General features: G+C 35.8%; 1 protein-coding gene across 14 annotated transcripts in view; it reads right to left on the minus strand.

The window, feature by feature from the left end:
* CASK (peripheral plasma membrane protein CASK) overlaps positions 1-25,503 on the minus strand; it is a 168,399-nt gene that overhangs the window by 120,574 nt on the left and 22,322 nt on the right. For 8 of the 14 annotated variants that reach the window (XM_067357843.1, XM_067357846.1, XM_067357842.1 and 5 more), the window contains exons 6-11: positions 22,630-22,719; positions 16,209-16,384; positions 15,899-16,021; positions 14,766-14,952; positions 13,916-14,037; positions 11,847-12,026 (exon numbers count right to left, since the gene is read on the minus strand). In XM_067357843.1, the coding sequence (XP_067213944.1) occupies positions 11,847-12,026; positions 13,916-14,037; positions 14,766-14,952; positions 15,899-16,021; positions 16,209-16,384; positions 22,630-22,719 (878 nt within the window). Of the gene's footprint in view, positions 1-11,846; positions 12,027-13,915; positions 14,038-14,765; positions 14,953-15,898; positions 16,022-16,208; positions 16,385-22,629; positions 22,720-23,814; positions 23,887-25,503 lie in introns of all 14 variants that reach the window. The other 6 variants (XM_067357850.1, XM_067357853.1, XM_067357856.1 and 3 more) reach the window with 3 other exon arrangements.

Here is a 25,503-nt window from a genome sequence, read left to right on the forward strand (position 1 = left end):
TTTGCAATGGGGTTTCCTTTTATCTTCGCACAAACCAATTGTATATACTGTTAGCCAGATCTGGTTAGGTAAAATGATCAATATAACAGTTATGTTTAAAGTAGCAGTCGGGTAAAGCTGACTCACATTATGCCACGGTTAAAACAGCCTTACCTAATTGGCCGATTTAATTTGTGTTTAACGCGCAAAAAAATAGTGCTGCATTACGTATTCAGAACGGTAATTTCCTAGCTAAGCAACCTCATTCTTCTTACTTACAACGCTATGAGGCCGCTAATTGATTCGTGGCGATCCCCGCGGTCAGGATATGCACCGGAAAGAACATACACGGACGCGCGCGTACGTGGACAACATCATTTAAGCTTTCCCTTACAGTCGATTTGCTCAGTTTCATCATTTCCGCCGGATTTAATCACTCGATCGCAAACAACGCTTCAGTAATTTTATGTGTTCCTCCACCTTTTATCCGGGATTCTCCCCGTGCGCTCACTGAAGAATCTGAGCTCGCAAATCCCTTTAGGGCGTTAAGTCGACTAATCGACGAAAGTGGACGTGGGAGGGCTCGTCAGGCGGGAAAGTATCGGATTATTCTGAAAAAAAGGACCGTACCTGGAAGCTATGGGATTTCCGTGCATTTACATACGAATCCAATTTCAGTACAATATGCAATATCGTCCTCCGTCAACTGCCAGATCTTCGTTTCGCCATATATCCTTCCCATCCCATTTCCGCGCGCGCGATGTAAGTCATATTGATTCACGTATCGACATACGTATATACACATCTAACGTACTTCTCTACTTCCCGAAAAGAAATCTCTGTTACGTATGAGAGCTCTTTATGCGTTGTGCACATAAATTCATATTGCAATAAAGCAATAATAGACAATAAATATAATGGTCGGACGAAATAATGCGTTCACACACATACACACACGGATCTTATAAATTCGGCGAAGATCTGAAGACCGCGCGATGTCTAACGATAACATCGGCGGTATTTTCTGACTTTTTTTTTATATCGGCGGTATTTTCTGACCTTTTTTATATCGGTGGTATTTTCTGATCTTTTTTATCATGGGCAAGTTTAAAAACAACAATCTTTGTCGGCATATTGTTGATGTCGTCTTATGCATATGAACCAATGAGAAGCCGGATCCAAGAAACCTAGCTTGGAAAGGCTAAACTAATATTCATTACTGTTCTGCCTGAGCTAGTCGACGGTTCTACAGCTAGACCTTTTTGAAGCGTTCATACGATCAAAGTGAATCAAAAATCGATACCGTGTGTGTGTGTGCATATCTATATAAATCAATACCGCGACTCAAGACGATTCGTCTTTAGGCGTTGTCGCGGTTCGTCCGACCACCAGGACTCAGGGCAAAAAACATAACGCCCCTAGACGAGATCCATGCGACTCAGGGCGTTCGAAGGCCCCTAAGCGTCGTCGCAATATTAGTGTATCACAAACCACAAACAGAACTGTATTATCTCAAAAACGTGAATCTCAATAAACTAATTTTTTATATTCGGAATCACAGTGTGGATGTAATCTATCCCTGCTGACACATAACAATCTCTTCTACGAAACTTGAATACCACTGCATACATCATGCCTTATTTCATGAAACACAATGGTACGTAAGATACAACTGATTTATTAATGAAAAATCTCGTGAAATTTCATTTTTTATTCCATGTGACGGCGCAATGTCCTATCATACCGACTGAACTTTTGCGCCAGTTTTATTTATGATTGAACGCGTTGGAACAATGCCGCAATTTTGCCGAGACGAATGCAAAGTTTCAATGATAAAGTTGCAAGTTGTGTGAGAAATTTTCCTTCTAGAAGTTGACTACAGCTAGCCGTGTGTTAGCGTAACAATACACATATACACATCTTGCTAATCTCAATAAAGACTCAAAGTTCACGTTTATTTCAGCAATTTAAGCATCGCCGACTTTAATCTCATTTAACATATCAAATCACAGGCTGCCCCCATTATTATTAAATTGATATAATCCATAACGCGATAATAATACGATATCAATTCTAGATGATATTAATTGTTACTATTAGCTATTCACTTTAATGTTAAAGTAAGTAGCTAATCTACATACGTAATAAACTGAATTTATGCCTAAACGTGCATGGCTATATTTTAGAATAAATATTTGAATAATTCATGAGCGAATAATAGCATCCGTAAAAACTCATTTATTTAACTATAATAAAAACAGATTGGAAAGAAAAATATTACACAATTTCTCGTTCCTGACGTCACATTCTAATACTTGCATTAACAAATGAGTTATTGATGAATTTACGGTTTAATTATGAGTAGATTTGTAGAATTTAAAATATGCATCATATATACAAGATGTATAATAATTTTTAATAATCAATAAAAATTAAGGAAATCTTAAAATAGTATATATTCAGTTTGTAGAATATTTGTCCAAATTAATTTAAAACAACAGTAGTAGTAAGAATAATTTCGGAGGCCAAACAAAACAATTTTATCCTTACAGACGAGCGCCTTAAAATTTTCTTTTCTACCCACTGAAACGTGATAAAGAAAATGCGTAAATTTGATAGAGCGAATACGAGCTTGTGGAAGATACGGAAGGATCAAGGGACTAAGGTCGCCGAATAAAGTCCGGGAACGAGTATGGTAAGTATGAAGTCGCCGAAAAGAGCGAGATAGAGTTTAAAGAGGAGGAAGCTTAAAGCTTGCACTGTTTGCTTTCCTTCGTCCCCCCGTATCGGTGATTCCACCACTCTAATCTAAATCTACGCTTCTTCTCCATTCTCAAAAATCCATTCATCGTGCATCCTATCTTGCCGCCATTAGTCATCCGCCCACACCCTCACGTCTTCTGGTACAAGATTCAATCAATGCGCTAGCGCATAGAAATGATGCGATTGTGCAACGTTCTCCGTACTTTTCGCTTTTCTAAGACAAAGCACTCCAGCGAAGAGATCATCTTGTTCTTTCATCATTCACTTTATATCGTTTTATCTCCTTCTTTCATCATTTTATTAATTACCTTACTTTTTTTATCGCCGTTACTTTAAGCATTAAACATATAGCATTGTTTTATTCGTCATAATAACTTTATCCAAAATTTTATCGTAAAATATTATAGAAAATGTTTTTCGCAGAAATACTGTCTGAAAGTTATATTTCATATTGTCGTTAAAAAAAAATAATTTCTTATAAATGCTTTTCTTAAAAAATATATTGTTTATTATGTTCGAGCGAATTTTATGATTGAACACGCTTGACTCATTCTGTGTAGTATTTTTGACACACCACTTAATTTGACAGGAAGATGATACAGCAGGAAACGAGGAACAATCTAATAACTGGGTAAAACGCAACTTAGCTTTAAAAATATAAGATTCGGGTCAGAAATTGGAAGCTTTCCCGTTTTATCAAGCGAATGCGACTCTCGACGATGGAGAACAGAATCTTCAGGCCAAAGATGCTGCGCATTATACAGTTGGCTAACCACACAGCGAACTTTGGTTGTAATTGGCATTTCCGAGCAATCACAAAGTTTTAAGTTTTACAATTCGCAGAGATAAAAGGAACTCGATATTGTTTCAAAGGATTTGTTATAAAGTTAATAAAATGTATTTACGATCAAAATATAATATAAAATTATTTATCCTCATTAACATAATAATGTGTTCATTTCATAATAATTTGTAATATAATACAAGCTATTTATCTTCTTTGTTGTATTAATATATAGGTGCCCCAGACATATTGTATGTTACATTGCAAACATGATATATTTTATATTATTTTTCAATCTACACTTTTAATTATATTAAAATAAAACAAATTGGATTGACGTATCGGCACGATGCGCAGCAACTGAATTACAAGTTGATCTGTAACAAAGTATATCCAAATTATAGCAACGTTTAAAATAAGTATTTCAGAAATAATTATTAAACTTTTACTCATCTTTCTTATGTAAATATCTAATAAAAACATTATATATTTACATCTAATAACCATAAATATATTAAGAATTGAAAATCTTTTACTAAATATTTTAAAATTTCTACATGCATCACATTACATATCATTTCACGTGCAATATTTTGCAACTGATAACTGATAACAAATGAATAATTACTCTAAAGTTGTTCCGCTGGCGCCCGATGACCTTCCTAAATCTCCTCCTCCTCTGAGTCTTCCTCGCAGTCCTTCAAGGCACTCATATGCGTTCACGACACGAATACGAAAATCGCACGATGTTTTAAACGGTACTCCCGATGCGTACTTCGTCATTCGGACAAAGTAAAACTCGAATATCATTGCACGAATTACACGTTTAACACGACCACGTCCGTAACAAGTAATGACGGAAAGAGTGAGATCGAAAAGTACGGGAAAAGGATAGTACTATTGAAAAGGATAACGCGATTGATACAGAATATATCAATCGCGTTCAATATATATCAATATACCAATATATCAATATACAGATACGATCTGCCTGTATGAGATGTCGTGCGCGGTAAAGATGCAATAAACATATCAAGTCGCGCCGATTCCGATTTGAGGAAATACAAAGAGTACGATGAAACAATGTGCGCTCCGATACATAGCGCAAGAGAGAAAGAGAGAGAAAGGGGGATATAAATCACGCAGGCTAAAGACGACGAAAACAACCCCATCAAAACACTGCAAATCGGTCTTGAAACTCTTAACATTATTTATCCAACATTTATCGAGAATTTGATTTCAACTCGATTTTAATAAATGTTCGATGAATATTCTAATGTTAAGAGTTTCGAGAGATTGATTCACAGCGTTGTTTTCGTCGCTCTTAGCCTGCGTGATCTATATCCCCCCCCCCCTCTCTCTCTTGCGCTATGTATCGGAACGCACATTGTTACTCCTTGTATTCCCCCAAATCGGAATCGATGCGACTTTATTCTTGATATGTTTATCTCTATCATACGCACGACATCTCGTACAAAGCCGATTGTTCCGTATCGGCGCGCTATCCTTTTATAGTACTATTATTCCTTATTATTTCCTGTTTATGATCTCACTCTTTCCGTCGTTACTTATTACGAACATGGCAGAGTATCGAATGTGTAATCCGTGTGATGATATTCGAGTTTGTTCGAATGACAAAGTATGTGTCGGGAATACCGTTTAAAACGTGCGATTTTCGTATTCGTGTCGTCAACGTGTGAATGCCTTGAAGAACTGCAAGAAAAACTGAGAGGAGGAAAAGGAAGCTTAGAAGGGGCATCGGGCGTCGGTGGAGCAACTTTAGGGTAAGAAAGTAATTATTCATTTCAGTTATTTGCAAAATATTGCACGTAAAATGATATGTGACGCACATAGGAACTTTAAAATATTCAGTAAAAGATTTTCAATTCTTAATATTCATGATTAGATATAAATATATAATTCTTTTATTAGATATTTACATAAAAGAGCGTAATAATTATTTCTCAAATAATTATTTTAAGCGCTGTTATAATTTGGATGTATTTTGTATGTTATCAGCTTGTGAACAATTCCGCTGCTGCGCATCGTGCCGGTATGTCAATCCAATTTGTTTTATTTTAATATCATTAAGAGAATAGATTGAAAAATAATGTAAAATATATAAGATGTCAGATTAATCGTATACCAGTATTACCAGTTAAATAACTAAAATGCAAAACAACTATAAACACAAAACAAATATACAATAATAAATTAGCAGAAGTTATTTATTATAGCATTAAAAATTAAAAAATTTTTACAAATTAAACAACAAACGCATAAACAAATAATAAAAATTGTTTTATTTATTTATTGATAAATTTTAACTGGACTATATTTTAATAAAAATATAATACAAAATTTAATTGTCAAAATGTTAAATATTATGAAAATTTAATTGTCAAAATGTTAAATATTATGATGTATTACAGCTTGCTATTCGTATTGTTTTATATTGTTTTATAGAGAAGTAGACTCTAACATTATAAAACGTATGGTTAAAATAATCTGTTTGTATGTACTTTTTATCTGTTTGTTGTACTTTTTATACATTCTATATCCATACGATGCCAAATTGAACAGCAATACTTATTACGTGTATTTTATTACTCTTCGATTTTCGATTGGCTATTAACAATAGCAGTGCGATCACAGTGTCTAGCTCGTACCGAAGAAGATAAATTTGAGCACGACAACTCCACAAATACACAATAGTAGGGTATATATACATACAACTCGTGTTTTGTACATTCACATGTAATCGTGCCAACTCGGGCTTTGCCAAACCAAGCTGCAAAAATTTGTCGTAGCTGGTGTCGGTGACACCCCGGGTGTGACCCGGTCGACAAGATAATACGGTAAGAACGAGCCACTACTCGTTAGTAGAATAAATCAATGATAACGAAGACGAGCACGGGCAGCGACCGAAGGAAACCGACATAGCGAGGTAAGTGGCGAACACTGTTAAGCTGTTCAAGGAAATCGTAGAATTATTGGTTTTCATTCACCGAAGGCTCCTGCCGCGATCGAATTTATCAACGACCGCGGCCACGGAAACTAACGAAACGTCGGCAAGATTGCTTCCACCGGCGACATAGACAGATAACTTCATTTATACACTAGTCGAAACAGTTTGCCGACAGTGGAAAAACGTACGTCTCGTCCGACTGTGCTCGTTGGAAAATACTATGCGTTAATTTTTGCAGTTTCGCACGAATAAGAGAATATACAGATTGATACTGTACAGAATTTTTTGTAAAACAGAAAAATTAAAATAAATTGCAGTAATCTGCAAAACATTTATCAAAATTAATTTGGTAATCGCAAAAATTCCGAATAAAAAATTTAATAAATATAAAAAAATATTTTTTAACCACTAAGCTAATATAATTTAATAATAATTTAACAATTATTAAACATTTATAAATATATTCAGTTATTAATTATTTATATACGTATGTTAAAATCGAGATTTTTGTACAATATTTAGCGTAAAATGAATTAGTTAATTAAAACAGAACCGGAAAAAAACCAATAATTCCGAAAAATTCATTATTGAAGTTATACAAAAAACATAATTATATAGTAGACTTTTTAATTAAGTAAATGACTCTCAAAAACGGGATGGTACTAATTTCAAATAAAAGAAGACTCATCATCAGTTTATGTCATAATTTTTTCATCATTTTTCGTATAAAAAGACATTTCACGCGTAAGCAAATCACGATTCTGCCACACAAGTGTTGCGCAAATCATGATAGCAATAAATTCACTCAAGTCCCATGAGGCAGACCACAAGTGGTGGTAAACGGAAGACTAGATGAACTATTACGAAGTCAGGCTAAATCTGATTATGTACTTCGAAAATGTCGCGGCGCTACTAAGCAACCATGTGCCGGCAGCTGCGAGTCAACCGGTTGGTGGTTATTCGATTAGCGAGCAACTCGAGCGATCTATAAAAGCGGGAACCCTTGACGCGCGAGGTCAGCAGCGTGGTCGTGAATGGAAGGATCAGCAGCCGCGCGTAGGCTGATCGGCTCCAACACCTACGACGCGCTATATTTTCAGAGTCGTTCACTAAGATGGAGGTGTGACGTAACGAAGCTTAACGCACATTGAGACGGAGGGTCGATTTCGTCGTTGTGGCACTCTCGCACGGCACCAGAGCAGAGCCTGAGGTGTATCACAAGGGGTAACACACAAGAGCTGCCGTGCTTGCGGTTCGCCGGCAATGGTGCGATGCGCCGCGGCGCCGCGAGTACAGTGGAGGGCGCCGTTATGCTCGCGAGAGGTCGGGTTGGGGCTGACTACACTACCGGCTGTTTACGGATCGCGCGCGGTCGCGACGCGGGCATCTCCTCCGCGACTAACCCTTCGCGCTGTCCGCGGCCTCGACGGCGACGGCAATCACGTCGAGTGAAACACGTCTTCGCACGATTCTCGGGTCGCGTCAACGGCGAACAAACCGTTCGCCACCTCCACCACGTGCTCCGATAGCACGATCGACCTACAGCGAATCCACGGCCGTCGTCGACGGCAAACCTATGTGTGTAGACAAAGGGGTGCGGAACGCGTCGCTCGCGATCTACGTTCTGCGGCATACTAGCTCTCCTGCCCTGGCGCCCGCCGCCCACCCTTCCCCCCCGGGTTTCAGCGACCCTTCCCGCGACCCCGCGGGGGCCACCCGTCCCGTACGTCAGATCCTTCCTTTCGCCCTCCACCACGGTTCGCAAGCGGCGCGGTGCGGCGCACCATGCCACCCCCGCATCGACGGACCAACGCGCGACCGTTTCGCAGTACCGTCAGCGCCGGTAGCTGCCACCACCGGACGGAGTTGCGTACGCCGCCGGACGATACGGCGCCAATCAATCGTGATCCAGTTTCAAGCCCGGCAGATACTTTCTTCCGGAACGCACCGTTTAGCGCCGCTCGAGTGGATCTTGTAAAAAGTGTCTTCAGCACTTTCGAACTATCCCCCTCACCCTCGCTTATATAAGCTTCTTTACACTTCTTTTTGTGGCTTACAGTGTTTTACACCTAATCGTTTTTCAGTGGTGAATCTAATCGGAAAAAAAATGATGCCTTAACTTTATAAGAGAAAATAAACTTCTGCTATATTAATATTGTAAAACCTGCTTTTTGCACATATATAAATATGTGACTTAAAAATTCAGAGTAAAGTCATATCTCGTATCATTTGATTTGTAGAACAAAGCAGTCTAAAAATAGTGCAGTATGATTATTTTAACGTATTGCATAGTCATGCAGAAGCACATATGTTATCAATCAATATATGAAATTAATACTTCCCCTGCAATACCTCGAACATTAAACGTCCCTTTTTCCCTTATATACGTCTGTTTCTAATTCTAGCGGAAATATATAAGATTTTATATACATATGATTGATGAATATTCACTTTATATCTTCTTACACGGAAAAACATTCGTTAAGCGTGGTTTAGATGATTAATTGATTGTTATGAACGTGGTCATAACATTGTAATATATATGCATGTATTTTTGCGAAATGTATTGCCTTCAGTGTACTTCATCGATCTTCGCGTTTTCCAAAAACATGAAGCGCATGCGTTAATCCTTTCCTTGAATGCTTGCCGTGACCCTGTAGTCGATAGATCAAGGGCTCTCTGTCTTTCTCTATCATGCATTTTAATGAAAGGCAAGCATTCTTTGATAGCTGTACATCGATCGATTTTCTCTTCATAATATTATTTCCTGCCAATGAAGCAACAAGTTCTACGTTCTCGCGGATATCGATTAAATATATTTTCCTTTTCTCAACTATCAATTTAATGATTTTAATCATATTAGTTTCAGATCGCAAACATGTATATAGCAAATGAGTGCTTTAATTAAATATCAACGTCTGTAATGCGTACGTTGCATTAAAATATTTGAAAAATTTTTAATAATTATTATTACAATCTGTATTAAATAGTAATTATGTTTGTTAATTATGATTCAAAAAGTAGTACGTATTATATAACAACGTGATTGTGGTTCATCTTTTATTAACACTTTCGGAATTTATAAGACTTATCCGTGTCTTTACCAACTGTCAAATTTTATATTCATTGTGCTGCCAAGTGAAATAAACGCAGAAAATCCGAAACCGAATAAATACGCGAACCAACCATTTGATATATGACGGGAAGTAACTGAATAATAAATATAGCCGGCTGCTATAAAGACACGAGTTTTATTTTTAGTGTTATTCTCAGGTTTCCTCTATATCAGAAACTTTTGCTTTTATATATAAGTATTAGCAAATAATGCGGTTTAAAAAATCTAAAATATTCTTTCATTAGCTGCGTTATAAATTTTTAATTCGAGAAAAGCAAACTAGGTCCTAAAAATGGAATAATCAGAGAAAAATGTTTTTTTGAGAAAAACACTCTCGCCGTTTTTTATGAAACGCTTATCGATTTCTACTCAATATTTGCCACTGTTTGTACTTTTTGAAACTGCCGTTTAGCGAATCGTCCATGCCACATTTACAATTTATGAATCCGAAATGAGTTCTGTGTATGAATTTAATTATATATACAATATAATTTTCAATTCTAAAATGCAAATGCATTCGGTCACCATCCCATGAAAACACCGAGATAATCGCTATTGAATAATTTTTCCAATGTTTATAGATAAAGATAATACCACTTTTTTGCGGAAGAAACAAAAGCAGCAGCTTTATCAAATCGTTCAGTCTAATTAAATATATCTCGCGCCAGACGCTCTTTTATTTTTGCCCGTTCCACTTATGTCACTAATCGAAGTAGGGCGCCACATCGATTTCAACTGTTTCCAGAGCAAAGTGCCAAATATCTCGCAAAAGAACATAGTCGAGTCCGTCGTTTCTCGAGATGCCGATCTAAAATAGGATCAGACAGAAACACGGACGACGGCGAAGAAATGCAAATAAATAACAAGCATCGCGTTTCAAGGATAAAGATGAGATTAATAAGGCGCGTATAGTGACGAAGATAGCTATCAGAATGAGTCACGGCTCGATTAAATCACTTCTCCTGTGTTCGCTATCTATCTCTTTTCTTCTCGCTTTTCTCGCCTACATTTATCTTTCTCTTGCTGTAACTCTTTCCTGTCCTCCCTACCCTCTCCGCTGCAGCTACGGGATTTTTAACTGAGAATTTTAACGATCGACCTACATTTCCGCGTCCCATTTACGGCATATCCTACGATAATGTCAAACACCGCGATAAATATGCTAGCGATGGTCGCCGTAAGGACAAATAGCAATGCAACGGCACGACCAGACGATTATCGGGGTATTCACGTCGAAATAGTTTGACGGAAAACGCCATAAAAATCGTCGGAATGCGAATATCAATCTTCCTGTGGATTTCACGAGTCACTTGCTCTTATTTATATATATATATATATATATATTTAAAAACTTCTAAATATGTCTTACTATCATTATAATGCCCACCAGTTGACGGGTTCACGCATACACGGAAATTATTAATTAATCCGGCACTAAATTGCAATTTTTTTATTATTTAAATAAAGTTATATAATATATAAATAAAATTATTTTAAAAAATTATTTTTAGCATTAATATAAGAGTTTAATTGTTAATTAAATAAATTCTTTGTTTTTCTAATATAAGCTATTCATTTGTTTTGTAATAATCACCGAGCAATTAAAAAATTTTGATATTTAGAATTCATCAAAACAAATCATATTTACGAACGGTTGTTTAATATTGCGTTCTTCTCAATATCAGGTGCAATCAATAATAGGTTTAAAGAAATTGCTTCGCAATTCAAACTGTAATTAATCATCAATATTTTTTATTATTCTAATTGAATTCATTTATGTAAATAATTGAGAAATCGTTATCAATATATAATGTAAACGCGAATTAAGTAGCACGTGATCATTGTTTACGCCTGAATAATTACAAGCGGAACGATTCGCAACAAACGATTAATTAGCAATTTATACCTGAAGCCCCTAGGAAAATACGGATTCCAATTGTTATAGTTTCTGATATTTTATGGATATAAAATTTGATGTAAAAATTGCTTCTTGAGAATTTATATAAGCGATAATTTAATGTGTCACCCTCTGTTTTTTTTATAAATTCTGACAATTTTTTTAATAGTAGAGGCACGTACATAAAGTGTCTCTGTGTAAACACAAATATAAAACTTATCTGAAATATTACTGCGCCACTTCGTGATTTGGGTTAAAAGATACTAGTCTTTAAATCAACAGAAGTAAGTTATCCATTCTGTCCGTGCTAGTTTCTGGCTTTAAATTACAACGTACTTACCCTCATATGCGGCTGGACCAATAATTCGTGAAGCTCCCGGAGATCGGCTCTATCGATATTTCGCACCGCTGAATGCTCTGCTTCCCGAAGGATCTCTTCGACTTCGCGGGCACGTTGGACTGCATCTGTTTGCGGTGCTCGGTACGGTGTTGGCACACGACCTGAGATCCTGTCATAAAGCTAACAAAAGAGACAATGTTAGTACCAATATAATTTTTCTCGCCTCTTTTGTAGTCTTTGTTTATAAATATTGACATTTATGGAAATAATCAAATATATTTGACAAAAAATATAAACTTTACGTACATTTTTCTAATAAATCGATGAAATTATTTTAAATAATTTATCGCTTTTAGATAGAGAAATAAAAGGTGGCACTTTAGTAAATGCCAAAAGGAAACTTAAATTGTACAAGTATTCAAACTTTTCTGTAATATCAAAAATTTTTTCATTTTATTGGCAATAGTTAATATCTTAACCGATATATAAGGATTGAAAATAATAGTTTGTAAGTAGTCCATGAGATGTCCTATCCTATGCGCTTAAAATTATTAGCGCCGATATCACTTTATTTACATAGAATTCCGATCGCATGAGATTCAACAATTTACGATATACTTCCTTATCCTGCTTGATCAAATTTACTCACCAGGAGACCCGCGATTTCGAACAGGTCGCCGGCTAGCTCGGCATCGCCGATGAACATCAACTGACAGAGACGCATCTCTGTTTATTAAACAATGTTACAAGTCTCACCACGCACGTGTAGCATGGTCCTAGCACGTGGCTCGTTCGGCCACGTGACACTTCAGGAATCACCGGGGAGAAAGTTTATATTCGCACGCGTGTTGCCGCGATTATGCGATCCTTCAATCGTGCGTGGCATGTTGTTTATCAGGACTCCACAGCAGCCATCTTGCCAGCCCGAAGGCAGCGCTTGCGTGCTTTTTCTCGAACGGGAATGGGGATGGGCGCGCGTTCCCGCGGGATACACTGCAGGGGTGAACGATATCGCTGCTTACACAGCCAGGCAAGAGAATCAACGATAGGTGGCTCCGCTCTCAGTAGAAAAGGTTAAGCTCTGCGGCGGCAGGATTCAGCCGCGCGAAAAGGGAGCTTTCGAGATGACTGCCGATCCGGGTTACAGCAGGGTTGAAACAAGGGAGGGTAACAGTTCAAACGTAGCGCAAGCGTTGTGAGGAAGGGGTCGGCGATCGTTACCCGCCGCCCTCGATAAGAAACAACTTTCTGATCTGTTTTACCCTGCGTGGGGGCGTTTTCTCTTTGTTCGCAGTCGATTGCAGAAAGTATATCTCATAGTTGATAAAAAAGTATAACGTAGAAATGATTTAAGACTTGAAGAAAAATTCAATTGCATATTTAAGACAATCCTCCTAATGTGCTTAACGTTACAAACAATTTTAAAACGAAAAAAGAGATGCATTATTCAATGAGCTTTTGCCGAGTTTACATCAGGAGATTACATCGAGATTACGAGTAAAATCTCCGCCTTCTCTTCGGAGATATTAAACGACCGCATATTTCAATTTTTATCTAGGCATTATGGAGCATTACTACACGAATCAGAGATAAAGCTGCTAAAAGCTTTTGAAAGCAAATCTTGACATTTAAATGAATATCATTTTTTCATCTTGAAGTTGTGCGGCATCAAGAATTGCCGTCTTGTTATTGCTTAAAAGACGATCGTAATTGCAGAAATTTGCATATCAAAGCGATAATTAAATTACAGTAAGATAATACAATTGAGAATTAGTTAGATATTTGTATTGCCTGATTAAAAATTAGCTATCAAAATAGAATATCTAAATTTACGAAACAATTTAATAATAACATCTTTGAAATGTGCAACAATTTCAGCACATTTGTAATTAAACAACTCTTTTTTTGTCATAGATTAAATGTCAACATAATATTGGTTGACAAGTTACGAAAAGTTTGGATACCGAAATTTAAATTTTTTCATTTATTGTGCTGCAATCCTTTAATTATTTTGCCTTTTCTTAAATAATATTTTCCGATATTTCTTTATATAATCATTTAAAAAATACCTCTAAAACGGCTCGAAGCCGATGGTCATCAACAGCGTGAATAACTTCCGCCCGTAACAATCTGTCACTTTCTTCGAGGATCTCGATGTCATCCAAGGAATCCATAATTTCAGCTACAGCGCCTGTAACATAAAACAGTGTGGGAGAAATTTATTTTACGAAATATCGTTAATGTGAATAATGACTCACTTAATATTGTAATGAATAACGTTGGTGAATGGTGCTTTGTTATGTATGTGTGTACACAGGAGTGTTTTAGCACATAAAAATGCATCAATTGTTAGAGTTATGCAAAATATGCAATTTTATATGTTAAGGTATCTCTGATCACGGGTTTACATAAAAGATAAATTATACTCCGTGATATATCACAGCAATCACAAAATTTCCAAATTACATTATCAATCTCGTTGTTGAAATAATAAACTCAAAACACGTAAACAAAACATTAACCTAGATTATTATATTAATATCAGTCTTAATCATTATTAAAGTATCACAAGTGACTAAAAATACAGATATACAGGTTTCTTTTTTTTCTTGCAACAAAGAGCTGAAGAAAAAAAAGAGAAAAAAATTTGGTATTAAATAAAATTTCGGTTAAAAAGCATCTCTATATTGTTTATTATTTTTTAATTGTTATTAAGCTGTTATTAATCTCTACTGTTTATTATTTTTTAATTTTAATTGTCATTAAAATACAACTTAAGATTCTATTAAATAAAAATGTATGTATGTTACTTTTTTGTAAATTAATTATCCATCGAGAAGAGTAATTTTATTCGTCGTCACATTTTGCCATATTTGTATGTATCACATTAAATTTTAAAAGCGTTCGTCTTCAGCGTACCTGTTGTCACCTCGTCATCGCCAACGTCGGAAAAATTGTCTCCATTAGCTTCTGAATATGGGACGTGCCATTTCGACGAGGAGACTGCTACTTTTACAGCATCCTTCAATTTTCGCCTCGCGTTAAATTTCTTAAGCTCTTCTATAGTATCGCCTAAGTGAATACGGGCTGCACCCTTATCACGATCCTGCAAGTTAAGATCCGTTCATTCGCTATAAAATATACAACAAATCGAGAATGTCACTTACAGCGACACTGCAAAACATTTGTAAAATACATGTTTGTAAAATTAAATTTAATTTTGAAAATTATTTGACGTTTGCATTATGTATAAATCACTTAATTATTGCACACAAGTGCAATATGTTTGCAAATTAATTCTTATACATGCGACGCATAAATTAATATTAATTATATTAATAATCGTTTTAGATGCGTCGATAAAATATGGTAACGAAAATGCTAAAGAAAACTGGCAGCAACCGAGCAATAAACAATTTAAATATTTTCTCTCGTGTAAAAATCGAGGCACATTATTCCACCATAGCGAGAGAAGAAAGGTCGATTATACTTGCTTCCACGAAGCCATCGGGGGTTCGACGAACGTACAGCCGTGTAAAAAAGCTCTAAGCAGTGTACAGCGCGAGGTGTATGCTTTACTACAGTTATTTTCATTAACCGTCAGCGCTTTACTCCTACTATGGCGATCGATAGCCCAGTTGCACGTGTGTTGCAACGAAGAAGTATGGGGGTGACTCCGCGAGTGTTGCTACCTTAGGTCACTGGCTAACTGTTGCACCACATAGGTATATTCTCACACCATACGGCGTGCGCGTGCGGACGCACATTCATTGGACATAATAACGGGGAACGAGGCCACGTGTATATATATAATGCGGCGTAATTATAAAATAAAACCCGATGGTACTATCACCGGCGATCAAACGGAAGCCGCTACATCGATTATCTCTATCAGGAGTTGCGCGGCGTGACGTAGAATACTGGTCGTCACCGAACCGCCCGCGCGATTATACAGATTAAACGCAGAATTTCTCTACGTACGTGCTCCATCGTACGCCTCGCCGTATGCAGATAAGGTGTTATCAAGGATCGGCGTGGATCGCTTTACTTACTCTAAGCCACTTGTGGTTGAGAACCTCCTGGATGGTAATCCTATGATTTACGTCGGTCGTAAGCATTCTCTGTATGAGATCTTTTGCCGGCTCACTAATGGGATCCCAGAGTGGTGTCTCCATCTGCAAATTCAATTAAATCGGTATTAATATTGCCGTGCGAAGAGAATCTCGCGCGAATGGTGCGGACGCGAGAGCGAAATCGCGGTTGAAATCGCGGCGAGGTTTAGTAAAATTCCCGGATCGCTCGCTTCGTTTCAAATTAACAGCATGAAAAAAAAAGAAGAGAACGACACAACGCGATTATTACCTGCACCCGCCCTCGGCAAATCGCTTCTCGTAGTCTGTCTCGAGATCCGACAAACGGAAGCGTACCGGTAAGCAGAACATGGAGCAGCACTCCGGCTGACCAGACGTCACCGGGTTTCCCATATTGTCGCCGTTGGATCACTTCCGGCGCCATGAAGTGCGGACATCCGACACGACCTGCACGACCAAAAACATCGTAAGCGAAAGGGGATAAAACGACTAATGTGACCAGCAGAATGGAAGCGAGGCGTGAGTGATTACTCGGAAACTTCGCAGTCGATCGTTACGTAAAACGGAAACAGTGCTTGCGACAAGTACACGCGAATTTGTCCGCCGAATGAAACATCTGCGCTTGATTTTCCGTGGGTATGCATATATGAAACCAATAATCGGCAGCTTTCTCTCGCCCAAAATTGATCGAGTGAAATTCTAATTGCATTTTCACTTATCATTATTATCGGGAACGTCGGATCGACTGGACGTATCAAAATGTAATTAATGGCAAGGAACGAATGTGTCAAACGCAAAAGCTACTGCATTCCTCGAAAAACAAATACACTTGTCACAAAATAGCCGATCCTCCGTACGATATGAGCACAAACGTCGTTCACGGACGATAACCAACGTGCTAACTTGCTTACTTCCAATAACCTATATTTATTAAGAATCGGTAAATGACACAGAAAGCGGTACGAGAGCAAATGTAGGTCACTGCACGTTGGAAAGTGTACATGGGAAGAGATGAGATGATTAAGGCTGTAAAGCAAATACGACATAACTGTGATCGCGAATATGTCGTTGGGCATTAGAAAAATTATTAGATAAATTATATCGTGTTCACACATAAATATTTTAAAAATATAATGATACATAATTATATCGATAATGTTGCCGCATGGATATAAAAAGATGATATTCCTTTCTAAAAACTAATAAAAAATATATATATAAAATATTTTAAATACTTTATTGTATTATATATATATATATATGTTCTATTAGATTATATACCTCATAAAATCTCTATTCTTATATAAATATATATAGACTATTCTATCTAATCTAAAAATGGATTTTTAGCTATAATTTATCTAAGCCTTCTCTGTTCATATACAAAAAATGAATATTGTGTTACAGAAAGTACATATTTTGTACAAATTTATATTTTTCATGTAGTAAATTCTCGTATGTAGAAAAAATATGTATTCTTATCATATCTAGACTCACGTATATTCAAAGATATTGAAAGATTGTAAGATATATAAATTAAATAAAATATTAATTATAAATAAATATTATAATTAATTATAAATAAATAAAATAATCAAATCTACTTTCTTTATCATTTTACGATAACAATAACGTAACAATTCAATTTTTGCAAATGTAGCTAAAAAATTTAAATAATTGATAATAAATTAATCTTTCATTAAAAACAACCAATTTTTACACAGTGTAAAATTCTTTCGTTAATTCCGGCACATTCTCGCTGAATCCTTTCGTCAACTCTTCTGTATTTTGTATGTACATTTAATATAAAATAAAAATATAAATATATTTTAAAATACATATAATAAAACACTTTTTACTTTTTTACTGTTTAATTTCACTGCTCTAAAAAACATTCTTTAATCTCTTACGTATAACGTAATGTATAGAAAGACAAAACACATTACAACATCTTTTTAGGTCAAATGTCTTAACAAAAAATAAATGGTGCTGGTGCAGAGGAAAATTGATGTAATTATTTATGTAAAGTAAATGCATTGAATGAGAGACTAAGCTGAATATTTTCGAAACAGAAAAATATTTAATATAAAACTTTGACGGTGCCATGAACATGTGCCAAATAAGTACACATATTTGAAAACAAAAGTTTTCATGCACACATCAAGCATGCAGAATCTTTTATATTAAAATATAAATTCAATGATGACATAATTCACACATTTAAAAAAAATCAACATACTAATTAAAAATATAATAGCAGATAAAGAGATTGTAAATTCCTGTTTTTCGCTGCTTGGCTGTCCCATAATTACTATTACTTGTTTTTTTTTCAACAAAGTAATTAGTTACATAAACAAAACGACGAATTAATAACGCCATGCATTTTACGCATCGAATGTATTTTAAATGTACAGAATAATGCACAAGTGGCTTGGGAAATTCCTGGCACATGTAGGAAAGTTTATTTTGAGTAAAACACGCTATACGCAAGCATATATGTAATTTTATTTATTTATAGAAAAACAGGGCATTGAAGTAGAAATATTAATTGCATAAGTACTGTAATAACAGATACAAATTAAAGTAATATTATATTTTATTTGCTAAAAACGTTCAAGCTATACTAACAACTTGGTATCACGCAATACTTGACAGTTGTATGATTCATACCTCCCTAACACTCGTAGTAGTCCCAATGCATCTTTCCAAATTTGTTGCGCGAGTTATTGCGGTAACTTGCGTTGCGGTAACGTTATGTATGCTAGTTCTAGTTTTTAAAGAAATAAATTTACAGCGCCCTATATTTCAATAAATAAACAACACCAGATAAATCTTCATAAAGTAATTCTTACTCAAAATTAATTGCTGTATAAAACATTTTAAAATTATTTGATATTTTAGGAACAAATAATAATATCAAAATCTCAACAGTCAAGATTAAAAATTTCAATTTAATAATCTTTAATATGATTTTAATTAATAATATAAAATTCTTCAATATTAAAAATTGAAATTAAAAAAAAAAAAAACTAATAAATTCAAAATCTCAAGAACTAATTTTTGCATGTCCTACATTTTTTTGCAACCCCATATTTCCCATTCCATTCATGAATCAGTCTGTTCTAGCTTTTATCACATTGAATGTAAAAATTATCTTATATTTATATTAAGTAAGTTCTTCCCATTAAATAAAAAGTTAAGACGTACTTAACGTTAAATAAGTGATATCATTGATTTCATATGAGTGTCACTGAGCTTTGTCTCTAGTTAAAGAAACTGAGCTTATATTTTTATGGAAAGTTGCGAACAGAGTATTGCATTTCATAGACATGCGATACGTTATAAATATGCGGTAATATTACACACTTGTCACTCTAGGTTATTGAGTTTCATAAAAAAAGAGAGACGGTACTCCAAAAAACGGTGCTATTCATAACGTAAGTACTTTATCAACGGATAGATGACATTTTTGTAATAAATTGCTTGCCACGATGTAAGGAACGATTACATAAAGTGTCTACTTCTTATATCATAATCGTTGTGGCGGATAATTCATTTTTATCAATTGTTTTTAATGGGCAATAATAGTCAATAATTCCGAATATATCTTGATTAAGATTATATCTGACTCTTCCTCTATTTCACGTTAATACGCAATAAATGCGATCGATAGAAACGCTATGTTTGGATTCTGTCGCGTTTGTCTTTCTTGTTGTAAAACATTCCATAGATATTCGCAATAAAATAGTTTTCCCTGAAGTAACGACTAGTTTCAATTTGAAAGACAAATACAAAGCGGCATACAAATAGACAGACACACACAGACACAGGCTAGTCTACCGCTACGAACAATGATGACATAACAGACCCAAATAACGCGGGCAATTAGGTAATCAGACTCAACAAAAAGGTAAACCGATTGAAGGGTTTATTACGCGTAATAGAGTTAAACTATGAATTGCAAGCACGCGAAAGAGTTATATTAAAAGTAAGATAGAAGCTTTTGTTCAGAGAGAAATATTTATAACAATACGTGTTGTATTATGGTAATATTGTGGTATAGATAAATAAAATAATTTCACAGTGTTTGTTAATAGTATCAAGTAAATATAATATTGTAAATATTAATGTTCTGGTGCAGCAATTCACATAAAATTGCATATGTGTATTTTATTTTAATATACCTTAAAATAAGATATAGTTCATTGATTCTTATATTTTATTATTTATTATTTTTTCTTAGAGAACTATTTTTCTATTAATTATAATTTTATGTTATATGTGCATTTGAACAAATACATGTGCTATGGAATAATAATCTATGTTTTTTGTTCAGAATAAACCAATTAGATTACTCCAAAATGTATACTCACAAGGCATTGTAAATGCAATAATCGATTCGATCGATTCAAACAGATAAACCGTTACTATATGCTAAACTAACCACAAAATAACTTTAGCTATTATCCAAATTCAATTGCTGTTGATAACAACATGTTCATGTTGGATTTTTAGATTTCTAAAATTCTAAAAACTACTCCGGGATTTTTCTATTAAAAATTGGATTAAAAAATAACGATCTTCGATTTCCATCAAATTTAAAATAAAATCTAGGTAGAAATGTCAAATTTTCCATACAGTCTATTAATGTTTTAGAAACTTGATGTTCGTTATTGAAACATACACAAATCACTTTCATTCATATAAAATATCGATGAAATAAAACAATGCAACGACGAGCCGTAACGAACCCTTCAATTCTGTCAAAAACTTATCCCAATCCTACAATTACGATGAAGCAGAACTTATGTCATTCGCGCGTTACAAAATCAGACTCGCGGAAGACGAGGGGGGGGGAAACAGAGAAAAGAGGAAGGAGTTGCTCTCTCACTCGCTTCCTCTCGATAGCACAACGAATATCTGTTACTACGCGACCTGCACAACGATATCACAGGGTACGCTATCGCACGTATAGGTCGAGTGTCTGTACAGACACTACACGTTCTCAAACTAACATGACCATACCACACGGGGGTAGAACGTCGACTAACCCCGAAACCGAGACTGATCGATCGCTCAATAATTGCGGAGTGTTACGCGTTTCGTCCACGAAAATCAACTCAAAGTCATTTCTCGTTAATATACTGTTCTCGTCTCAGAGTCGGACTTACTACATAGATCTTTTCATCCTCTTATAGGATGCTCCATATAAAAAAATTTGATTGCGTATGTTAGTAAATATTAAAAATTAAAAAATTATTTAAAACAAATTTATTTAAAGAAAAAGTGGATTTAGATATTCTCGGTTCTTTTCAAAGTGCTGCAATCCTGCAATATTTCCTCTATTTTTTTGTTTTTCACGCACGTGGGACAAATTTTTGAAATATTCTGTACACGTTTGGCCTTATCGTTGATAGAAATAGCTCTCAATATTTTACGATCGTCGCTGTGATGTTATATAAGAAAACGGTTACTACACTCAAGGATATGCAAAGAAATATCTTCTTTTAATACGAGAGTATGAGCTATTTTTAATTCAAAAAATTGCGGAAACCATAAAGCCATTAACTGCGATAAAAAGCGACGTACTGTTATTTTATGAACTATCTCGTTTTTATTTGTTTTTTTTTACGCAGTGTTTTCATGCAGTACGGTACGTTTATTCGAAGCTGTCGAATTCTTTAGTTTTGTCAAATACCAGCTGTCGCGGCTGAGCAAACGTATTGTTTATTATATTTGAATCAACATTCTGATATTTTGATACGCATATACACTTTTATGACTTACTTTTATGAGAAGAATCCGTGACAAACGATGAAATGTTTTTACACAACGACGTGACGACCAATGACGACAGGAATTCTTCGGTTTGAAATTACAGCAAGCGTGTTCAGAAATCCAATACTTCGATTTTCCGATTATATTAGCATATTATATTTGCACTGAAAATGCACTGATACGATCCGGCACGACAATCACTTCTCGTGATCACGACTTGTCGCTGCCGGCACATACGGCTCAGTTTTGCAACAAATAATCCGTGATAAACGTGAAAGAATTTTCACTCAATGCTACGGATGTCACGATTATTGAGAACGATATCAATTTTTGCGATCTGCAATTATAGCGCGTTTGGAAATCCGACGATACGAACTACCTAACCTAATACGACGATCAGTTCGTACTTGATTCGCGACTACCGGCATTAATATGTATACCACAACTCAATTTTGCAACAAAAATCCGCGGAAACATCTTTACACGACAATGACATGGCAATTACTGGCGACGGTAGTACCAACTTCTCACGATTTAGTCATACCGCGTTTGGAAATACGACTTTTTAATGATGATATTGATGCATTCTACTGAAAAAGTATACTAACTGGAACGACAATTACTCGGTATTCGATTTGCCACTGTCAGCATTAATGTACGATTCACTTTTATTCGTTCATTTTACGACAAAAATTGACGAGACAAACGCACCGACGTTTTGACGTGACAATAACACGACGATTAATGGCGGCACCATCGCGTCGGCAGCTTCGCGTAGCTTGAACTTGCAGCAAGAGCGGCAAATCCGACTGTCCGAGACTTAATTGAATATATTGAATGATGCGATTTGATTTATATTTCTACCCCCGTTTGTGGTATATAATCAATTGTAGATGTGGCAGGCATGTGGATACCGATATTGTCCTCCGTGTCGCTCACTAGCGAATCCTCGGCGTCGGTCAGGTCCTCGAAAGGGAAATTGCAGCTCGGGGAGGAGATCAGGCCTATCGAAAGAACACAGAAAGAAAGGAGAAGCATTGTTATCGTCACGATAATTTGCGACTTGCTAATGCTTCATGGACGATAAAATGCTTATCATCAACGCCGTTATCCGTAGAGGAAGACAGACCTGTGGCTGTTGGGTGAGTCGTTGCTTTTATCAAAGAGTTGAACTCGCGCAGATCAAAGATTGATCGGCCCGAGGAGCCGGCTTACTCGACTTTTGACACGATTTTCTGGTGGTGTGTGTGCGTCTATTGGTATGTAAAATGTTGAGCATGTTGAGCGTACCTGCGCGATCGTCTGTATGCGTTTACTTGTATCGTACGGTAAAGAATAATTTGCATATGACCCTGTTAGTATAAAGCCTGTCGAATTCGCTTGCTTTAATCCGTTCGTTCCGTAATCTTACATAATAGAATAGATTTTTTTTTTTAGATATTCTCGTTTTACCGCCTGTATTTTCGCTGAAAAAAATTTTACTGCGATTTATCCTAGCATAGAAAAATATCTGCTACAGGAATTTGAATAATAATAAATAATTTAAACAATGATAATGAAAAATCTCCTGCATCAGTCGTACATATACAATTATCGTTCTTTTAGCATGGACAAATGATCAGTGACGATATACACACAAAATTGCAGTTCATTTCATGTCTAAATACATGTATTGCTGAAGAATTACTTATAAAATCCGCGTCAGTTTAATCATAAGCATAATAATAAATATTACATGTGATCTGAGAATAACATCCTTTAATAAATTTGAAAACCAGATACATCCGAAGGTATATACATATATAATATATATATATATATATATATATATATATATTAATATATTAGCCAAGTCGTATTAATGAATTAGCCAAAGTAAACATCCGAACGCATAAAGCAAGCAAGCAAGCAGTGGCAGCTTCTAGAGTACAGTGACGTGATAGTGATAGTGATAGAGGAATACACGGAATAGGTTGAAATGTGACATATTACAATATGTGTGGATGTGGTAAGTGTGGATGGTGTATATGTAATATATATATGGCGTGATGAGACAAGGCTCCTGCGGAAGTAATGATTAAACGTTAGGTCAGGCTTACCCTCGCTGTCGGCCTTCAAGTAGAGCTGCCCCTTTGGGCTCAGACACTGCCGATACTCGGTCGTGTAACATGCTGTATTCATTCAAACGAAATTTCAAGTTATCAGTGTGTAATCAGACGACGCGCTGTTTTCGCGCTTTTGTCGCTGCCTAATGTAGTTCGCGGGAAATTCATTTATAATAAAAACTCAGTACTCATTAGTATTCATTTTCTCGTTACTCTCTGCGAGACAATCTCTCTCTCGCGCGCACGAATTTACGCGATAAGCGCGTATAGAGTTGTGAAACAAATATTTGCTTCGCGAGAAATCAGTGTGACGGAGCGTTAAAAGAGACGTTGCACGGCAATGTTGTGCGACGTTATCGGAAACTTCTTGTTTAAAGTGATTCGTAATCCCGGCAGCGAAAGCTGAACGTTTGCGGAACTCGTATGTAAAAAGTTGCGCGTCCCAGTTTACACGGTTTTCCAGTCGACGTCTGGCCTATATTTGGAACTGGCCGTCAGTCTACTCTCAGAATGCCAAATTAGTTTCGAACTGGGAAGAGCAGAAGCGATAGCCATGGAGTTAGAGGGGATTAATATCTGACTCGGTATAATAGCGTAACGCGCTTCAGCAGGATGAGGAGGCAATTAACCCTAGCTCCTAAAGTTGTTCTTATCAGTATTAAATTCTACTACTGATTGCCGAAAACCTTCTCTCCTGCATCTCATTCTACGAAGGTGTATATGTTTAGCGAGTATCGCCATGTACCGTTTTTGTGGCAACACTTCGCGCGATTCATTAAGCCGTTTACTTAATGCGGATGAGATTATCGCATAGTACCATTATATTGTTACCCACGTTTTCAATATTTTATTAATAACGCGTGCTTAAACAAGATTGTATTGTTAATTAAATATTAATCAAACATATAAAACGAACAGAACAAAAGTAGAAGACGCAACCGATAACGTGTGTTTTATCAACAGCTCTTAACGCGCTACGATAATGCGATCGTTTCAATATCATATAACGTAATTATCAATATTAATATAAATATCATAGTAATGCGAGATGATGAAAGAAATTCGCATCGTAATTGAAAGACGCTCTTTTAATATCGCATGGCTATAGATGGAATTGGTTTAAAGAAACAACGACGATAATTGCGCTAATTACGCAAAGAAAATTTCAAATCAGTCCAAAATGTAGCAGTACGTCAATAAAACGATACTAAAACAAATGTCGCTAATACAACAAGAGCGGCTACTTACTATAGACCATGCGATATCGAAGCAGCGAAAGATCATAAAAAAAATGCATAGACATCGATCGATTGAGAATCAGAAAAGAGAGCATCACGATTGTTATAGGGGAGAAATCCGATAAAAGCCGTTGCATTCTGCACATTGAACACCGAGAAATTTTTTGAATGTGATTTGCCAATCATCGACCAAGCCAACCAATAATCGCAGAGTAGGGCATTCAAAAGAGAAATACAAAAACACCGAGTGTCTTTGAAGTGACGCTTGATGAGAGCCAGGAACACATCGTATCGGTATTAAAAAAAAAAAAAAGAGGAAAAAAAAATAGAAAAAAGAAATTTGAATTACAAATTCTGAGAAGGCAATATTCAATGCGCTTTTGATCAAGCTTTTTGTTCTTATCTGGTCACATTCACTTGTGAGAATTATTATTGTCATATTTCC

The sequence above is a fragment of the Linepithema humile genome, chromosome 6 (assembly GCF_040581485.1).
Source record: "Linepithema humile isolate Giens D197 chromosome 6, Lhum_UNIL_v1.0, whole genome shotgun sequence".
Taxonomy (NCBI): domain Eukaryota; kingdom Metazoa; phylum Arthropoda; class Insecta; order Hymenoptera; family Formicidae; genus Linepithema; species Linepithema humile.